This window comes from Physella acuta, unplaced genomic scaffold (genome assembly GCF_028476545.2).
Source record: "Physella acuta isolate Inbredline_101_S28 unplaced genomic scaffold, ASM2847654v3 ptg000622l, whole genome shotgun sequence".
Classification (NCBI taxonomy): domain Eukaryota; kingdom Metazoa; phylum Mollusca; class Gastropoda; family Physidae; genus Physella; species Physella acuta.
The window spans coordinates 139408-160518 of NW_026732141.1; the positions used below are offsets into that span (position 1 = coordinate 139408).

At 38.8% G+C, this 21111-nt stretch overlaps 1 protein-coding gene across 2 annotated transcripts in view; it reads right to left on the reverse strand.

Moving 5' to 3' along the window:
• Window positions 1-21111, reverse strand: part of LOC131948082 (testin) — a 28027-nt gene that overhangs the window by 6296 nt on the left and 620 nt on the right. Inside the window, exons 2-5 of one of the 2 annotated variants that reach the window (XM_059309584.1) lie at window positions 14759-14828; window positions 8040-8137; window positions 4600-4843; window positions 2474-2704 (exon numbers count right to left, since the gene is read on the reverse strand). In XM_059309584.1, coding sequence (XP_059165567.1) covers window positions 2474-2704; window positions 4600-4843; window positions 8040-8137; window positions 14759-14809 — 624 coding nt within the window. In that variant the 5' untranslated portion in view covers window positions 14810-14828. Of the gene's footprint in view, window positions 1-2473; window positions 2705-4599; window positions 4844-8039; window positions 8138-14758; window positions 14832-21111 lie in introns of both variants that reach the window. The other variant, XM_059309582.1, reaches the window with a different exon arrangement.

Below are 21111 nucleotides of genomic sequence, written 5' to 3' on the forward strand. Positions count from 1 at the left end.
TGTTCCAACAGAAGGCTGGGAACAAAGTCTCGGTAAGTTAGGAACATGGTCCACAAAACGTTGGGAACATATAGAAAGATGAAAACATATCTTATACAAACTTAGGAACATATTCTATAGAAAGTTGGGAACATGTTCGATAGAAAGTTGTGAACATGTTCACACAGTATGTTGGGAACATGTTCACACAGTATGTTGAAAACATGTTCACACAGTATGTTGGGAACTTGTTCACACAGTATGTTGGGAACATGTTCACACAGTATGTTGGGAACATGTTCACACAGTATGTTGAAAACATGTTCACACAGTATGTTGGGAACTTGTTCACACAGTATGTTGGGAACTTGTTCACACAGTATGTTGGGAACATGTTCACACAGTATGTTGGGAACATGTTCACACAGTATGTTGGGAACTTGTTCACACAGTATGTTGGGAACATGTTCACACAGTATGTTGAAAACATGTTCACACAGTATGTTGGGAACATGTTCACACAGCATGTTGGGAACTTGTTCACACAGTATGTTGGGAACATGTTCTATAGAAAGTTGGGAACATGTTCTATAGAAAGTTGGGAACATGTTCTATAGAAAGTTGGGAACATGTTCTATAGAAAGTTGGGAACATGTTCTATAGAAAGTTGGGAACATGTTCTATAGAAAGTTGGGAACTTGTTCACACAGTATGTTGGGAACATGTTCACACAGTATGTTGGGAACTTGTTCACACAGTATGTTGGGAACATGTTCACACAGTATGTTGGGAACATGTTCACACAGTATGTTGGGAACTTGTTCACACAGTATGTTGGGAACATGTTCTATAGAAAGTTGGGAACATGTTCACGCAGTATGTTGAGAACATGTTCACACAGTATGTTGGGAACATGTTCTATAGAAAGTTGGGAACATGTTCACACAGTATGTTGGGAACATGTTCGATAGAAAGTTGGGAACATGTTCACGCAGTATGTTGGGAACATGTTCACACAGTACGTTGGGAACATGTTCTATAGAAAGTTGGGAACATGTTCACACAGTATGTTGGGAACATGTTCGATAGAAAGTTGGGAACATGTTCACACAGTATGTTGGGAACAAGTTCACACAGTATGTTGAAAGCAAATGTTGGGCACATGTAGCAGTCGCCAAACAAAACCCGGCCACCACGTGCGGTTAATCCCCCCCCCCCCCCCCGACCCTTCCAGTCCCAACCACCCCCGGCTGTCGACAAGTACTCACACAACACACCGGGCTTGACATGTCTTAAGACCGTATTAAGACCGTCTTAAGACCGCATTAAGACCGTCTTGAGAAAATTGTCTTACATTTATTTAGGTTTAAACTAGAAAACAATTTTTTAAAGTAAATTCTTCCGCGTGTAATTTTATTTTTGTGTGCGTGAGTGTGTGGAGATCCAACAAAATAGACGCATGACATGCAGGCACATTTTTTTATGGCGTGAAGGGAGAGTGTGAAAAGGAGGGGGTGAGGTACAGGGAGTGGAGTGGAGGGTATGATGACACACATATCAGCACGATAAACTAATTTCAGTTTGTAGAACCGGGGGGGGGGGTGAAGGATGGGAGAGCGTGGAAGGCAAGTAAATTACGTATGATGACGTCATTCTATGCTCGCGCGGCTACTAAAAACTAGTCATATGTCACTAAACAGCTGAATGTCTTGCCGCCACTAAACAGCTGAATGTGTTGCCGCCACTAAACTGCTGAATATGTTGCCGCCACTAAACAGCTGAATATGTTGCCGTCACTAAACAGCTGAATATGTTGCCGCCACTAAACAGCTGAATATGTTGCCGCCACTAAACAGCTGAATATGTTGCCGTCACTAAACAGCTGAATATGTTGCCGCCACTAAACAGCTGAATATGTTGCCGCCACTAAACAGCTGAATATGTTGCCGCCACTAAACAGCTGAATATGTTGCCGCCACTAAACAGCTGAATATGTTGCAGCTACAAATCCTACAACCTGTCCTTGAAAGAGCATCCGTCTACCCAGCTCGCTAGCCTGAGCTTGCTCTCAAGCATGTTCCAGTTATATAAGGGGTCGGGGTTAGGGCTAGGGTCTGGTGATTAAGTGATTAAGGCTAAGTTGTATCTGCTAGGAGTTTGGCTAGAACCCTATGCCTCGACACATGAACACTCTATAACAATACCTGCCCCCACACCTGAAAACTCTGCCCCCCCCCCACCCCTAAGCCCTCTGCTCCCCCACCCTGACCCACCCTAACCAGTGTTCCTTCCAGACTTTTTTCTCCCGGGGAGGGGGGGGTGGGGTATGGCACTCAGAATTTTGAAGAGATGCCTGGAAGAAACACTGTCTATGACAATATTTGCCCCCACACCTGAACCCCCCCCCTCTATACTCTGTGTCTCCATCCCTGAACGCTATGACCCACCCTGACCCACACTGACCCTCCCTGACCCACCCTTACAACCCACTTACCACAATGGAGCCTGTTGATGTCACTTCTCCGATCTGACCAATCCCAGCCGCTTTCTTCCGTCTCCTCTCGGCAAACTTTTCGTACTTGACGACCTCCGAGGCCGCCAGACTGTTGCAGAAGCGGGGGTCAAGGTCATGGAGCGGAAGTTGTCGCTGGAGCTGTTTCCGGCGCAGCTGGGATGCGAACTCTTGCTTGTCCTCGGGCAGCATGGAAATAAACTTTTGAGATCTCTGTGGGGAAAAATAAACTTTTGAGATCTCTGTGGGAAAAATAAACTTTTGAGATCTCTGTGGGAAAAAATAAACTTTTGAGTTCTCTGTGGGAAAAAATAAACTTTTGAGATCTCTGTGGGAAAAATAAACTTTTGAGATCTCTGTGGGAAAAAATAAACTTTTGAAATCTCTGTGGGAAAAATAAACTTTTGAGATCTCTGTGGAAAAAATAAACTTTTGAAATCTCTGTGGGAAAAATAAACTTTTGAGATTTCTTTGGGGAAAATAAACTTTTGAGATCTCTGTGAAAAAATAAACTTTTGAGATCTCTATGGAAAAAATAAACTTTTGAAATCTCTGTGGAAAAAATAAACTTTTGAGATTTCTGTGGGGAAAATAAACTTTTGAAATTTCTGTGGGGAAAAAATAAACTTTTGAGATCTCTGTGGAAAAAATAAAACATAATCTTTTAAGTAAACAGACAAATTTAGCTCGCGTATAACCAGGTGAGCATAGAAGACCTACAAGAGTTACGCCCCTGCCAAGGTTAAGTGATAGGTCGGTAATAAACGTAATGAGACGTGGTACAAAGGTAGGATAATGCATAACTGGGATAGTAGGGATAGATGTGGTGTCAACCACGTGATACCCTTAGCTCTGGAATTCTTTGCTCGAGGTGGATGAAAGCACGTGACAGGACTGGCGCGATGTGAGCTGTAGGTTGTGACGTCATGTGACTTCACTCAGATGGTGGTAAGTCTTACACACGTCAAAAATAATCAATAGACGTCAACAATAATCAATAGACGTCAACAACTATCAACAGACGTCAACAATAATCAATAGACGTCAACAATAAATAATAGACGTCAACAATAATCAATAGACGTCAACAATAATCAACGGACATCACTTAACATCACAAATTGCCCACTACCACTATAAAGACTTATCTTCGTTGGTACAATATGCATTACGTCACACGCTAGACTTGACGTCTGCTACACAAATGTCGCGGTATCAACAATTGTGGGTGGAGACTCCCATCAACTGACCGGGGAATGTGTCAACATCCCGGCTCCTCCCATAAACCAGGTTTCAGATTCCAGACGACCTTTCCAAGTTTGGTTTGTTGGGCAGATTAAGCAAATAATGACTTAATAATCTGGCACTTGCGTGGACGCAAGCTTGACTCTTGATGGTTAAAAAAACAATTTTCCAATTTTTATTTCTGAAACGCCTCCATGTTAAAAAAAATCTAAGCACATCCGACATGGAAATAAGTCCAAATTTGGAACACCTACAGAAGAATTTTCTTACATTTTCGTCCACCCCACACATGTTAGGAGAGTTTTACACGTGACCCTGGGATGTTTGAAATTGGGGAGTGGTTAACAATTGATTGTATAGTGTGGTAGACATAACACTGTCAACCAGTACGGGCGGCTGTATGGTTTACTGTATGACGGGATTTTCAAACCATTGTATGTAGAAACTGCTGGTCCATAGTAAGACGAGGCCGTTTGTTGTATGGCTTGTAGATTTTCCTGGTTTTGGTTCTATGATTGAATTCGTTCTCCCTAAACCTAATGTTTATGTAAACAATGAATGAAACATATTCAAGGGACTATTAATACGGTGTCAAAGTGAAAATTCTCAGGTTAAATTATTGTTGTCTAGGTAGCTAAGCTAGCCACCGACCAATCAGGAGCCAGGAGAGTTAGCCACCAACCAATCAGGAGCCAGGAGAGCTAGCCACCAACCAATCAGGAGCCAGGAGAGCTAACCACCAACCAATCAGGAGCCAGGAGAGCTAGCCACCAACCAATCAGGAGCCAGGAGAGCTAGCCACCAACCAATCAGAAGCCAGGAGAGCTAGCCACCAGCCAATCAGAAGCCAGACATCAACCTACCACGTTTTCACTGATGAGTTTGGTCATGACGACATCGTTCTGTGGCGCCTTCAGCTGTGTAATGTCACTGGGGTCTGTTATGGTCAGCTTTTGGAAACTTGTCGTCCAATCAGGTTTGAGATCAGGGGGCGCTGGCGGCGAGTCACATGACTGAAAGAGCATGCTCATTGGACGATAGTCTCGTTGCTGACAGGAGGGAATGTCGTGGTCTTCTGCTAAACAGCGACAATTTTTGCAGATTTTTCTGGAGAAAAAAAAAACGTTCATGACGAATAAAATATAGAGTAGTAGTGATTCAAAACTTTCATTAAAATTTTCTATTGCATGTTAATTTAGTTTATTTTAAATGCATTTTGCAAGTTTCTTTCGGGCATCTGTTCGGAGGGGTGGGGGTGTGTTTGTGTGTGTGTGTGGGGGGGGGGGTATGCTTCTGAGCACGAACCCCCCCCCTCAACCAAATATAATTTATACAGAAATTTCGAGAATATAAACTTTGACGAGTGTCCACCCCACCCCCACTCCCCCCCTCCGGAAAATTTAGTCCATCCACCCCCACCCGGAAAAATATGTCCGAAAGAAACACTGTATGTTGTCTAACATCGGAGCTCATACGATGAAAACTTTCATGCTTGAATTTAATGTCCGTGTATATGTATGAGTGTTAAAAGATTCTTGTGGAAAACGTTGGAAGATTCATTTTATGGGAGCCTACATACTCATAGCAAGCCTGGAACAGCTCAGTTTTGTTGGCATAATTCGGATTACAAATCATTTTTTGTTGGCATATTTCGGCTAAGACAAGATAATCCTCGACTTATCTCCTGGATTAGTCATCCAATGTTTATCAACATGAAGCTTATCATCATCCTTTTCAACACACACCTATTTCTTGTAAGCCGTTCGCTGTCTGGCTTTTAAAAACATTTTTTCTGCGCATTAATCTCACACATCAGCTAGTCCATGACGCATCGCACTTTCTACACGTTTTTAAATTGGAACTCATTTCAAATGTGTAAAGCGTCTAAAAATTGGAACACATTTTTAAAAGCTATAAATCATTAAAAATGTTTGGCACACATTAAAAAGTGTAACAATTCTTAAAACTGTAAAACAATTTAAACACTTTTAAAAACTGTAACGTATTTTAAAGTCACCTCAATCTAAGGATAAAGCGAATTTTTCAAGTATCCACTATGCTCATGATTTCAATTTGGTAAAAAAACTTTCACACTTAAAAATACACAAATATACATACATACATACACATATACATACGATCAAAACTTGAGCATGTATATGCACTCGTGGTTTCATCCATAGACATATAACATGGCCATGGCAAGTGGGTAAACCATTGATTAAACTATTTCACTAATTAAATTACTTCACTAATTGAACCTGACTAATTAAACTACTCTACTGATTAAACCACATTAATTACATCGGCATTTATTGCACGTCTGTTGAGTGTTTTAGAGAAAACTTTGATGGATGTTTTTAAAAACATTGTCAGATTTGACGCGTTTTGACTCAGATGATGTTTAGTGTGGTTATGAATAGGCAGTGTACAACACAGCTAGGCAGTGCACTACACAGCTAGATACTTTAATACACAGCTTGGCACTGTATTACAAAGCTAGACAATGCACTACACAACTAGGCACTGTACTACACAGCAGTGGCGGAACTAGAAAAAAAGGGCCACCCCGCAAAAAAATATTTGTGGGCCCCATATATATATATATATATATATATATATATATATATATATATATATATATATATATATATATATATATATATATATATATATATATATATATATATATATATATATATATATATATATATGAAAATACGTAGGCCTACATAAAATACTCATTTCGGGCTTGTTTGAAATTTGAATTTTTTTATTTTAAATTAAAACATGTAACAACAACACTTCATTTGTGTGAGTGCTATTAGTATTAGTCTGTTATGAAATTCTCTGTTTTAATGGCTGGCACAATGATTGTTAAACTTAAGTCGGTCAAAAGAATATGAAGTGTTAAAGCTTTGTATTTGTAATGGTTTCTCGCCTTATGTTTATTTTTATGTTTTTTTTTTGTATTTATTATATTAGTTTTAAATACATTTCCTGTTTATGCTATACCATTCTTTATTATGTATTTTTAAAAATAATAATAATTAAGAAAAGTAATTGCTTTTTAATTTGTTTAGTGCAAAACTATTAAAAGTTTCCTAAGAACACACATATTTGGCTATTTAAAACAAGGAAATAAGTCATGGAAGTGGTTTGAACTCATGTAGCATTTATATTTTTTTCCTTTACGAAACAGCGTGTGTTGGCTACTGTAGAACATCACTACTGTAGTAGATCTGTTTGTTTTTTAACAAGACAATTATTTTTTTAACTATAAAAAATGTATTACGGTCGGCTTGGGGCCCCTAAACGACCCCCCCCCCCAGCATTGCGGGGTCTGGCGGCACTGTAGTTCCGCCCCTGAACTGAGTAATTTAGTCTACTTCATTGCAATATATAACCATTCTGTGACAATAAAACAAAAAAATTTAATCCAAACTCATCCTGAGTTTAATAATACATCACAAATACGCTGGTCAAAAATATATAAAGACGTTAGCTTAATTCGTGAATGGTTTCTCGCGTTATGTTTATTTTTTTCATTTTTGGCTTTTATAATATCAATTTTGAAAACACTGATTTTTATAGCTATACTATTGTATAGTACGTCTTATTTAAATAACAATTCAGAGAATCAATTGCTTTTTAATATAGATAGTACAAAACTATTTAAATGAGCTTCGTGGGCATCCCTATTTTAAAGAAGGGCAGTAAGTCATGGAAGTTGTGTGAATGTTTACCTACCTTTCAAACTATAGCTCTTGTAGATTTTAAAATATTTTTCTACGCAACAATCTCTGCTATAGTAGACCTGTTGTTTTTTGTTTTTATTTACAAAACCACTTTCAAGATGCATGAAAAACATAATTTATGAAAAAAAAAATTCATTGTTTTTTGGTCGGAACTGGGCCCCTAAACGTCCTGGGCCCCCCCCGCATTGCGGGGTCTGGCGGTATGGTAGTTCCGCCCCTGCTACACAGCTAGGCACTGTACTTAGCTTTGTATTTACGAACACATGCCAAATTAAGTGTCAGGTATAGCCATGACCCACTTGAAACAAAATGACCCACTTAAAACACAGTGACCCACTTAAAACACAGTAACCCACTTAAAACAAAGTGACCCACTTAAAACACAGTGACCCACTTAAAACACAGTGACACACTTAAAACAAAATGACCCACTTAAAACAAAGTGACCCACATAACATACAGTGACCCACTTAAAACAAAATGACCCTCTTAAAACAAAGTGACCCACTTAAAACACAGTGACCCACTTTTAAAAAGTGACCTACCTGAAATAATGAAGATCTAGTCCTGGGCAGTTATCACAACATTTGAGGCACCGGGGACCAAAGGGACCATTGTTGTATTCATTCAGATGGTGGGGACTCTAGAGGACAATAAACAGAAAACATTTAGATGGTGGGGACTCTAGAGGATGATAAACAGAAAACATTTAGATGGTGGGGACTCTACAGGATAATAAACAGAAAACATTTAGATGGTGGGGACTCTAGAGGATAATAAACAGAAAACATTCAGATGATGGGGACTCTACAGAATAATAAACAGAAAACATTCAGATGGTGGGGACTCTAGAGGATGATAAACAGAAAACATTCAGATGATGGGGACTCTAGAGGATGATAAACAGAAAACATTTAGATGGTGGGGACTCTACAGGATAATAAACAGAAAACATTTAGATGGTGGGGACTCTACAGGACAATAAACAGAAAACATTCAGATGGTGGGGACTCTACAGGACAATAAACAGAAAACATTCAGATGGTGGGGACTCTACAGGATAATAAACAGAAATATGAACTTATCATATAGGGCAAATGTGGCCCTGTGAAACATGTGGCCCTATGAAACATGTGGCCCTATGAAACATGTGGCCCTATGAAACATGTGGCCCTATGAAACATGTGGCCCTATGAAACATGTGGCCCTATGAAACATGTGGCCCTATGAAACATGTGGCCCTATGAAACATGTGGCCCTATGAAACATGTGGTCTGCTCTTATCCCTGCATCTCTGGTAGCGTTTATATGGATTCGAACCGTCCTCGAAACTCTCGTCTCACCAACCGAGCACTCAATCACTCGACCACGCCGTCAGCTTATATAAATTAAAATTCACAAAAAAAAAAAAAAACAACAACACAAAACGTTAACAATCTAAGGGTAAGTAAAGTTTACTAGACATTGTAGTGACCTTCTGTGACGCTAAAGTTTGGGTAGTTAGTAAGTATTTTAAACAGTGTATAATTTTGGTAAAAAAAATAAGAAGTGCGAGCAGAGAATTTTGGACAATGAACGCTGAAAAACAAGTTCATTAGGCCAGGCTATGAGGTGAAACAAAACTGGCAAATAGTTTATCGTCTGCTGGGGGTGGGGAGGTGTGACGTACGTCTGACGTTTGACGTGAGTCATTGAAGAACTGGGTCAAATCATTCGTTTTCCTCTCTCTACTCACGCAGGGTACAAACAAAATGTACACATCAGATCAAATAAAAAGGTGAGGGGGGGGGGGGGGGGGGGGGGCAATAAGCAGACGTTAAACCAAGAAGCAGACGTTCAATTCTGAATGTTGCGAAAATTCATGGGTTACAACAGCATTAAAAAACTTTTCAAAAGTCTAAAAGCCGATTTTTTTGGTCAATTAGTTACAAAAATTGTTGCTGAAAAATTTATTTAACGTGGAAAATTCTCTTTCAATTGCTTAATTTGTGTGTGTGTGTGTGTTTGCGTGTATGAGTGGGGGTGTAGTATCTCGCGGGAGAAGGGTGGGGATTAAGTCATAAAATTATTTTTATGAAGTCATTCTGACTGTAATTCTTATCTGAAAGTGAAGCCAAAACCGTGATGTATTGCCTGTGTGAACTTCGAAGATAAGAGATTGAAATCTTTTCCTGAGATGGTGTTTAAACCTACTTTAATGTTAACAGTGTAGTTAATGATTACTTTTAATGAACGTCCACCTACAGACATTTGCGAAAATTTTAAAAAATTCTGTCAGCTTCAAATAAAGTTCACATAATACATACAACACATTGCACAACACACACTTAACACACTACACACATCATACATAGGACAAAAGGTGAATACAGTGCTGCTCTGGTCAGTAGGTGTGTCACTGTGTAGGGTCACTCTAAATCATACACATTTATACAACTACACAACGGGTACACCCTAGTGCTAAATCATACACATTTTTTTTACAATTTAACGAAAACAATTTTTTTTTTAAAGGTTATCTGTAAACCAAAAGTGCGAAGTTTTTTTTCCAACGCGGCACTCAAAGTTTAGATAACTGTCAGGTAAGTCTATGTTGAATGTTGTCCACCCCCCCCTCCCCATCCTACGTTACCCCCCCCCCCCCTGCAATAGACTGGTGAAGGTGCTCACAGGTAAATTTAAATGATTGAAAGGCGTGGGAACCTGCATCAAAACTTGATTTTTTAAGGCGTGCATCAAAACTTGATTTTTTAAGGCGTGCATCAAAACTTGATTTTTAAGGCGTGCGTCAAAACTTGATTTTTAAGGCGTGCAGAAAAACTTGATTTTTTTAAGGCGTGTATCAAAACTTGATTTTTTAAGGCGTGCGTCAAAACTTGATTTTGAAAGTGTGCATGAAAATTTGATTTAAAAACATAAATTTAGTCCGTATGTGGAACAAATCATCAACTTTCAAACTTTGAGGCAAGTCTCAGTAGAAAGGCTCAGACTAGACTAGGCGAGAAATGTAATGTAAAATACATGCATATACACTTGACTCTATACAGAGGCGTAGCGAGGGCGGGGCGGGGGTGCGGATCGCACCGTTTGACACCATTTAGGGGGGGGGGGGTGACACCAAGGCAAAAAAGGCAAAATGTACATAAGAAAAATGCTTTTTTGCCAGTTCCATTAATAATTAATTAAAGTAAAATAGTCTTTTAAGTACAAATCGACAAGTATTACTAGCGGGTAAGGATGACACCATGATGTAAACGTGCTAACAATAGAGAAAACTGTATTATTAACAGACCAAAGATAAACATCGTTATTATATATATATATATATATATATATATATATATATATATATATATATATATATATATATATATATGGATCAATAAACGGGGCATGGTTCTATACCACTGGATCAACGACCCATGGAATTTTCTAGATACAAGAGGTAATATTGTTGTATAAAGTTTGCACTAATATGTCAATTGTTCAATAGAATTCTACACATATGTCAAATGTTCAATATATCTAGTATAAGTGTTCAATAAAGCCGGTATGAACTTAGCAATGAATGGAGAGAGTTTCCATTGTGATATCCCCAGACATTAGAACTAAACACGATCTGTAGAACAATTGCAGCTTTCAGCTATTTCAGGAACTGATTGGATTGGCAAGATTTCCCTAACCCAGCGCGGAGCTTAAATAACGATACAAACAGTCGCTATTTAGCTCGTACACAGCTGGGTATTTCTTCATGTAGCCGTTACTGGGTGGTTAGCTAGTATATCTACACCAGACTCAATAAATAGGTTACAGTAATACACAGCTAGTATATCTACATCAGAATAGATAAATAGGTTACAGTAATACTCAGCTGGGTGGTTAGCTAGTATATCTACACCAGACTCAATAAATAGGTTACAGTAATACACAGCTAGTATATCTACATCAGACACAATAAATAGGTTACAGTAATACACAGCTAGTATATCTACATCAGACTCAATAAATAGGTTACAGTAATACACAGCTAGTATATCTACATCAGACTCGATACATAGGTTACAGTAATACTCAGCTGGGTGGTTAGCTAGTATATCTACATCAGACTAGATGAATTTGTTACAGTGATACAGAGCTAGCGGGGTTGCTTTTAGACATTTTTCTGCAGGGGGGGGGGGGGTGCACATAAACTTTCGGTGGGGGGAGCGGTATGTGGACGGACATTTGTTAAAGTATAGTTTTCTGTGTAAATTACGGAGAAATGCATGAAAGAAACCCTGAAAGCTAGCCATAACACAGCACGTGAATTATTTGGTTTCTGCATAGACATAACTCTAACTGAAGCGTAAGCCTGACACTGGGAGGGGGGGGGGGGGGGGTCGGGCACACGGCTCACGCGAGAGACCATGATTCAGTGTCAAGGTCAGCTGATGTGAGTCACGTGATGGTGTCATTTTTTTGTTGTTGGTCTTTGTGTTTTGGCTAATGAGGGGTGTCACTGGTGTAAAGCATATGGTGGGAGGGGGGGGGGGGTAGATAAGTAGGTCAGCTGAGGGACAGCTTGGACCTGGTGATTGTTAATTTAGGTCAATACGAGTTGTCGGCACTTGTGTCAGATTTCGTCTGGTAAGTGTGTGTGTGTGTGTGGGGGGGGGGGGGGGGGGGGGGGGTCGTAAGTTCCAGATTTCTTAGAAGGAGGAGAGAGGTCAGTACTAGTATTAGGTCACATAGGTCATCGGTACTGATGAAGGGGTGATCTGTCATTGTTATGTCATAACAGTCACGTGGGCCATCGACGGGAACCAGTGGGGGTTCCAATTTTTACCCGGGGACAAACTTTCGATTTGCACCCCCCCCCTCAAACTTTTGATTTGCACCCCCCCCCCTCAAACTTTCGATTTCCACCCCCCCTCATACTATCTATATAAACCGAGGGGTCTATGGGGGGTTATGACCCCCCCAACCCCCCTGCCTACGCCACTAACGGGAACAGGTGTCGGTCAGATGTTCGTCATTGATCACATAGGTTTTCGTAAGTCATAAAGTCGGAAGTCTAGTTAATCGAGCAGAGTTTCTTCCAAGCATCTCTTTGGAAGGGCCCAGAAATTTTTTTACCGCCCCCCCCCCCCCCCGAACGAAATGAAATTTATATAATTTGTATTGAAAATATATACTTTTAACAGTGTCCGCCCCCCCGATGAAAGTCTACCGCCCCCCTGAAAATTTCAAGTGCCCCCCCCCCCGGAGAAAAAAGTCTGGAAGAAACACTGTAGTCGAGCAAGTTGACATTACGTGTGCATATATATATATATATATATATATATATATATATATATATATATATATATATATATATATATATATATATATATATATATATATATATATATATAAACGAGCACCACATATAACCATTACTTAGTATGTGACGTCAAACTTGTCCTTCTTCACCCCCCCCCCCCTCCCCCATCTCACACTACATAGCATCTAGAACAATCGGCCCCCTGAATGTCAACATCTCACATGCCAGCAGCAGACGATAACTGCCACATGTTGAGCAGGTCCCAGGAGAAAACCCTTCCATCGCCTTTCATCTTTCGCGCCAAAATTCTTCCTCCGCGGAGTCGGTGACGTCACAGAGACAAAAAAAAAACCGCGCCAAATCTGACCAAAATAAACAAATGTACATCGCTGATTTGTCAGCATCTGGAGCGGATTACTCGCCAATTAATCCGACTCCCCCCCCCCTCCCCCGATCAGTTCACTGCCCTTGACTTTAACTCTTGTCAATTACAAATTGACCCTAAACCTAATTTGCATTAACCCTAACTGTAAGGTAATGTTAAGATGAGGGTAAGGGCTAGGAAATATTCAAATGGTATGGCGAGCAGCTGAGTGGGGGGAGGCGACTGTTGGACTGGTCTCATCATTCCTTGTTCACACTTTAAAAAATTAAGGGACAGAAGGAGATTACTTCCCATTTATAATATTAAAAATTAAAGGGACATAAAAATATAATTATGTTCTTAAAATGCTTTAAAATTCTGTGAGAATCAACATTAATGAAATAAAAATGTAAATCATTGTTTATTATTTAGGAGACATTAGTATTATATATGACGTATATGAGTATTTGTATATTTTAAACATAAAATAATTACATTTTTATTGGACTCCAATATGAATTTAAAAAATAACGTCTATGATGGTTATTTTATAGAAGTGGCCATTCAGGGGCAATAACTACTGTTACAATGCAGAGTTCTCCGCTGGCAAAATTCTATGTATTTTATATTATCACAATGTGTTGACATAACCTCTGACATTTAGTTTCCTTGACCTACATAACCTATGACCTTTAGTATCCTTGACCTACATAACCTCTGACCTCAACTATAACTAGCCAATGAAAATCCGGATAAAGATGTAAAGAGACAAACTATTTCTGAACGGCTTTGATAAATAAAATGTTAAAGTGCAAAGATTAGCAGTGTGGGAACTTGGTCTGTGTGGCTAACTTGTCTGAGGTGAATCTCTCGGTAGAGCCGGCCAACAAGGGATCCCTTTGTGTGTTGACGGGTAGGGCTGTAATCTTAGCTCCATATCAATATAGACAGTGTTGTAATCTTAGCTCCATATAAATGTTGTAATCTTAGCTCCATATAAATATAGACAGTGTTGTAATCTTAGTTCCATCTAAATACAATTTTGTAAACTTAACTCAATCTAAATACAGTTTTGTAATCTTAGCTCCATCTAAATACAGTTTTGTAATCTTAGCTCCATCTCAATACAGGCATGTTGTGATCTTTGCTCCATCTAAAATCCAGAGTAAGGTACAAAAGACCTCTGAAAGCCTCGAGATGGTGTCTTTGTTGGTTTTGAGAGTCTTAGAGAAATCTTAACCACAACTTAGGTCAGTGCGTTAATGTAACAGATTAATAACATTTTGACCAGTCAAAGGTCATGGTCACTCACAAACGTCAAGGTCACCATCCAATATCGGCGTGACCCAGCGACACAGTAGGTCACGTAGGACCTACACAAATGTGATGAAACCACTACACAAGGTCTGACAATAAAACACAACATATGATCTCAGTCGGAAAAAAAGAAAGCGTGTTTGGTGTACATATTTTTTTAAAAAGTTTCTTTAAGAACTAAACAGCCAAACGATGTGTTTTGATTTAAGTTAGTCATTGTACATTGTCAAGTTTTTAAAAGGTCAAGATTTACTGCAGCACCCACTGACAAAAACACTTACCACGTGGTTTCTGGAGCCACAGCTCGTCACATCCGGTAAAATGGCGGCCATTTAGAATCACGTGACGTGACTTCTGGGGATAAAATTAAAAAGTAAAGGTTAAATCAAATTAATGGCTGGCGTTTGCTTTTCTTCCCCACTCTCTCTAGACTAGTCTAGACCTTGACTTAAACTGAAAAACAAAAAACAATCAATCCATAATATTCGTTGTGTGACGTCACAATCGAAACCACCTGGTGTAAACAAATCAGGTACGTGACGTCACGAACAGCAGGCACATGGATCAAACAATCAGTAACCATGGCAACGTTTGATTACAACAAACAGAAGTCGGCGCGTCATTAAAATAATTACATTATGTGTTTTAATTACTGAAAGTCTAGACACTCAACATATGTCAAGACAGGTAAAACGTGTCTAGATAGTCAACATGTCTAGACAGACAAATTGAAAAACAAATGTCAGATTACGATTGATCTGAAAGTGATTGCCTGTTTGGTGGTGAGTTACTGTCACCTAACATGTCAACTGCCATGTCACCTGTCATTCACTTGTCATCTTTAAATCAAATTCTAGACTCGTTACATCCTCTAGACCTCATCGTTACATTCTCTAGACACCATCGTTACATTCTCTAGACACCATCGTTACATTCTCTAGACACTATCGTTACATTCTCTAGACACCATCGTTACATTCTCTAGACACCATCGTTACATTCTCTAGACACCATCGTTACATTCTCTAGACACCATCGTTACATTCTCTAGACACCATCGTTACATTCTCTAGACACCATCGTTACATTCTCTAGACACCATCGTTACATTCTCTAGACACCATCGTTACATTCTCTAGACACCATCGTTACATTCTCTAGACACCATCGTTACATTCTCTAGACACCATCGTTACATTCTCTAGACACCATCGTTACATTCTCTAGACACCATTCTTACATCCTCTAGACACCATCGTTACACCCTTCAAACACCATCGTTACACCCTCTAGACACCATCGTTACATTCTCCAGACACCATCGTTCCCAACGTGTGCAACAACAAACTAATGAACGAACTAACTGTTCACATTTCTCAAACCTTTAATCAACCCGACTTGTCTGTCCTACAGTCTGTGTGGAGACGTGTGAGTAATATTTGAACTGTCCTCTCAACAGTACAGGTATTCCTCCAATGATTGTAGTTGGTATGTTTTTAACCAACACGTTAGCGCATCTATAATATTTTTTATTAAATTTAACTTCTCTCTGTCTGTCTGTCTGTCCATCCGTCTGTCTGTCTGTCTGTATGTCTCTCTGTCTGTCAATCATTCAGTCTGTTCTTTCATCTCCAGTTAATGAACTTTGTATTCTCGTCCAACCATAAGGATCCAACCAGCCATCTGTTTAATATTTGAATGTATAATTTCCTTCCCCCCCCCCCCCCACATCCCTTTCCCCCACCCCCACCCAACTCGACTAACCGCAAGCCCTTGAGACCCTTCAGCATAGCCAGCCTATCTAGTGCTTGCCCTGATCACGTGATACCCTCCTCGTGCATTACAATTACTGCTCACGATTATTACGATATTGTCAATTAGACAATAATGTCGTTATGTGAACCGTGCTTAAGTCCCTGGGGTGTTGATGTGAAGCATGCTTAAGTCACAAACCCCACTTCTGTTTGAGCAGCACTTACAGTAAAGTTAATTCAATGACAGCCCCATTGTAACATCACTATTGTAGTAAAGTTACTTCAATGACAGTCTAATTGTAACATCACTATTGTAGTAAAGTCAGTTCAATGACAGCCAAATTGTAACATCCCTATTGTAGTAAATTAGTTCAATGACAGCCCCATTGTAACATCACTATTGTAGTAAAGTTAGTTCAATGACAGCCCATTGTAACATCACTATTGTAGTAAAGTTAGTTCAATGACAGCCCCATTGTAACATCACTATTTTAGTAAAGTTAGTTCAATGACAGCCCCATTGTAACATCACTATTGTAGTAAAGTTAGTTCAATGACAGCCCCATTGTAACATCACTATTTTAGTAAAGTTAGTTCAATGACAGCCTCATTGTAACATCACTATTTTAGTAAAGTCAGTTCAATGACAGCCCCATTGTAACATCACTATTGTAGTAAAGTTAGTTCAATGACAGCCCCATTGTAACATCACTATTTTAGTAAAGTTAGTTCAATGACAGCCCCATTGTAACATCACTATTGTAGTAAAGTTAGTTCAATGACAGCCCCATTGTAACATCACTATTTTAGTAAAGTTAGTTCAATGACAGCCTCATTGTAACATCACTATTTTAGTAAAGTCAGTTCAATGACAGCCCCATTGTAACATCACTATTGTAGTAAAGTTAGTTCAATGACAGCCTCATTGTAACATCACTATTGTAGTAAAGTCAGTTCAATGACAGCCCCATTGTAACATCACTATTGTAGTAAAGTTAGTTCAATGACAGCCTCATTGTAACATCACTATTGTAGTAAAGTCAGTTCAATGACAGCCCCATTGTAACATCACTATTGTAGTAAAGTTAGTTCAATGACAGCCTCATTGTAACATCACTATTGTAGTAAAGTCAGTTCAATGACAGACCCATTGTAACATCACTATTGTAGTAAAGTTAATTCAATAACAGCCCCATTGTAACATCACTATTGTAGTAAAGTTAGTTCAATGACAGCCCCATTGTAACATCACTATTGTAGTAAAGTCAGTTCAATGACAGCCAAATTGTAACATCCCTATTGTAGTAAATTAGTTCAATGACAGCCCCATTGTAACATCACTATTGTAGTAAAGTTAGTTCAATGACAGCCCATTGTAACATCACTATTGTAGTAAAGTTAGTTCAATGACAGCCCCATTGTAACATCACTATTGTAGTAAAGTCAGTTCAATGACAGTCTAATTGTAACATCACTGTTGTAGTAAAGTTAGTTCAATGAAAGTCTAATTGTAACATCACTGTTGTAGTAAAGTTAGTTCAATGACAGTCTAATTGTAAAATCGCTATTGTAGTAAAGTTAATTCAATGACAGCCCCATTGTAACATCACTATTGTAGTAAACTTAGTTCAATGACAGCCCCATTGTAACATCACTATTGTAGTAAAGTCAGTTCAATGACAGTCTAATTGTAACATCACTATTGTAGTAAAGTTAATTCATTGACAGCCCATTGTAACATCACTATTGTAGTAAAGTTAATTCATTGACAGCCCATTGTAACATCACTATTGTAGTAAAGTTAATTCAATGACAGCCCATTGTAACGTCACTATTGTAGTAAAGTTAATTCAATGACAGCCCATTGTAACATCACTATTGTAGTAAAGTTAGTTCAATGACAGCCCATTGTAACATCACTATTGTAGTAAAGTCAGTTCAATGACAGCCCCATTGTAACATCACTTTTGTAGTAAAGTTAATTCAATGACAGCCCATTGTAACATCACTATTGTAGTAAAGTTAATTCAATGACATCCCCATTGTAACATCACTATTGTAGTAAAGTTAATTCAATGACAGCCCATCGTAACATCACTATTGTAGTTAAGTTAGTTCAATGACAGCCCCATTGTAACATCACTTTTGTAGTAAAGTTAATTCAATGACAGCCCATTGTAACATCACTATTGTAGTAAATTAGTTCAATGACAACCCCATTGTAACATCACTATTGTAGTAAAGTTAATTCAATGACAGCCCATCGTAACATCACTATTGTAGTAAATTTAGTTCAATGACAGCCCCATTGTAACATCACTATTGTAGTAAAGTTAGTTCAATGACAGCCCCATTGTAACATCACTATTGTAGTAAAGTTAGTTCAATGACAGCCCCATTGTAACATCACTATTGTAGTAAAGTTAGTTCAATGACAGCCCCATTGTAACATCACTATTGTAGTAAAGTTAGTTCAATGACAGCCCAATTATAACATCACTATTGTAGTAAAGTTAATTCAATGACAGCCCATTGTAACATCACTATTGTAGTAAATTAGTTCAATGACAGCCCCATTGTAACATTACTATTGTAGTAAAGTTAATTCAATGACAGCCCATTGTAACATCACTATTGTAGTAAAGTTAGTTAAATGACAGCCCCATTGTAACATCACTATTGTAGTAAAGTCAGTTCAATGACAGCCCCATTGTAACATCACTTTTGTAGTAAAGTTAATTCAATGACAGCCCATTGTAACATCACTATTGTAGTAAAGTTAGTTCAATGACAGTCTAATTGTAACATCACTGTTGTAGTAAAGTTAGTTCAATGACAGTCTAATTGTAACATCACTGTTGTAGTAAAGTTAGTTCAATGACAGTCTAATTGTAACATCACTGTTGTAGTAAAGTTAGTTCAATGACAGTCTAATTGTAACATCACTGTTGTAGTAAAGTTAGTTCAATGACAGTCTAATTGTAACATCACTGTTGTAGTAAAGTTAGTTCAATGACAGTCTAATTGTAAAATCGCTATTGTAGTAAAGTTAATTCAATGACAGCCCCATTGTAACATCACTATTGTAGTAAAGTTAGTTCAATGACAGCCCCATTGTAACATCACTATTGTAGTAAAGTTAGTTCAATGACAGTCCAATTGTAACATCACTATTGTAGTAAAGTTAGTTCAATGACAGCCCAATTGTAAAATCGCTATTGTAGTAAAGTTAGTTCAATGACAGCCCCATTGTAACATCACTATTGTAGTAAAGTTAGTTCAATGACAGCCCCATTGTAACATCACTATTGTAGTAAAGTTAGTTTAATGAACGCTCTATTATAAGACACTCTTTTATTGATGCCATTGAAAAATGCATCACTATAATATGACTGACAAAAAATTAACTACGTAAATGACAGCAATGTGACTGACAGAAACTAACAATGGAGAAGAATCAACGTATTGACGCAAACTCCTGTAGAGCAATAACCCATCACATGTACACATAAGAAAATGGTGTCGTCGTACGTTCATATGTTTAAGGTAAAACATATAACAAAGTTGATTTCGTCAGAAAATTACAGTTTCGGAGCGTTATTTTTAAATGCACTTATAAACTCAACGATCCTAGTGTATCTACCGCTCAACAAGGAAGGTTATTCACTTGACCAAGATATAAAAAACCCAAATGTGAGTTATCTTTCCTTAATTACCCGCCATCTTACATTAACTTGAGCTTCCTAATTACTAATATCTAATGTCAACATTCGGTCAAATATTTCACTGAACTACCTAAAAAGTAAATAGTTGAAGAGCGTGGGTGCTTGTTAAGTTGATAGATGAAGTTCAACTGACACAAATATTTCTTATAATTTTAAATAGGCCCTATTCAAAACAAAGGATCCGGCTTTCAAATCAGCCGACTCAAGTTTTAGTCTGTGTAGTAACACGATAAATTCATACGACTGAATACCCCCTCCCCCAGCCCACCTCCATGTGTAATAAATTCCCCACCTCTGCCTACAGTCCAGGAGCGTGCCACCATCCACCTGGTCTTATCTCTGGAACTCTGATGTTTCTAGGTCAATGGTAAGAGCCGTTAACAGACGGGGCTAAGACGGTGCTACGGCATAAGGACTCCGTCAGAGCTGGATGAGTGAGTACATAAATGTGTCGAGGTGGTACCTGAAGGTCAGATTTGGCTCAAGTCCAGGCTCCTCTGTGGCCAGTCTGGAATCGAACGCTGCGATGTTTATTTATAGTCTCACCCCCCCCCCCATCTCCGACATTTTCCTCCTTCATTAGGACGTTTACAAATAAGGGGGTGTTTTTATTTTAATTTCTAGACATATCCCTACACATTACACACTGAAACATAAAAACACCAATAAACGCCAAACTAACAAATACAAACTACAAATGCACTAATTATCATGACCTAAAACGAACACGCATCTACAACTTTGGAAAAATGTAAAACGTGTAATTATTATTGTGTGTGTTTTCCCTGCTGTTCTTGTCTACAGCTGTCCACACTCCCTCGTTAATTAATTAGTGCTGTTATTAATTAGTGCTGTTTTAAGCACTCGGCCAGACAGGTCGACAGTATCACGTGACCTGCCGTCTGTTACGTCAGAGGTGTGTTGTGTAGAGCCAGAGTCAGTGGAGCACCAGACACCACCAGACGAAACACAACGCAAACACCACAACACACACACACCACAAACACCACAACACAGACACCATCAGACGAAACACAACACAGACACCACCAGACACCATCAGACGAAACACAACGCAAACACCACAACACACACACACCACAAACACCACAACACAGACACCATCAGACGAAACACAACACAGACACCACCAGA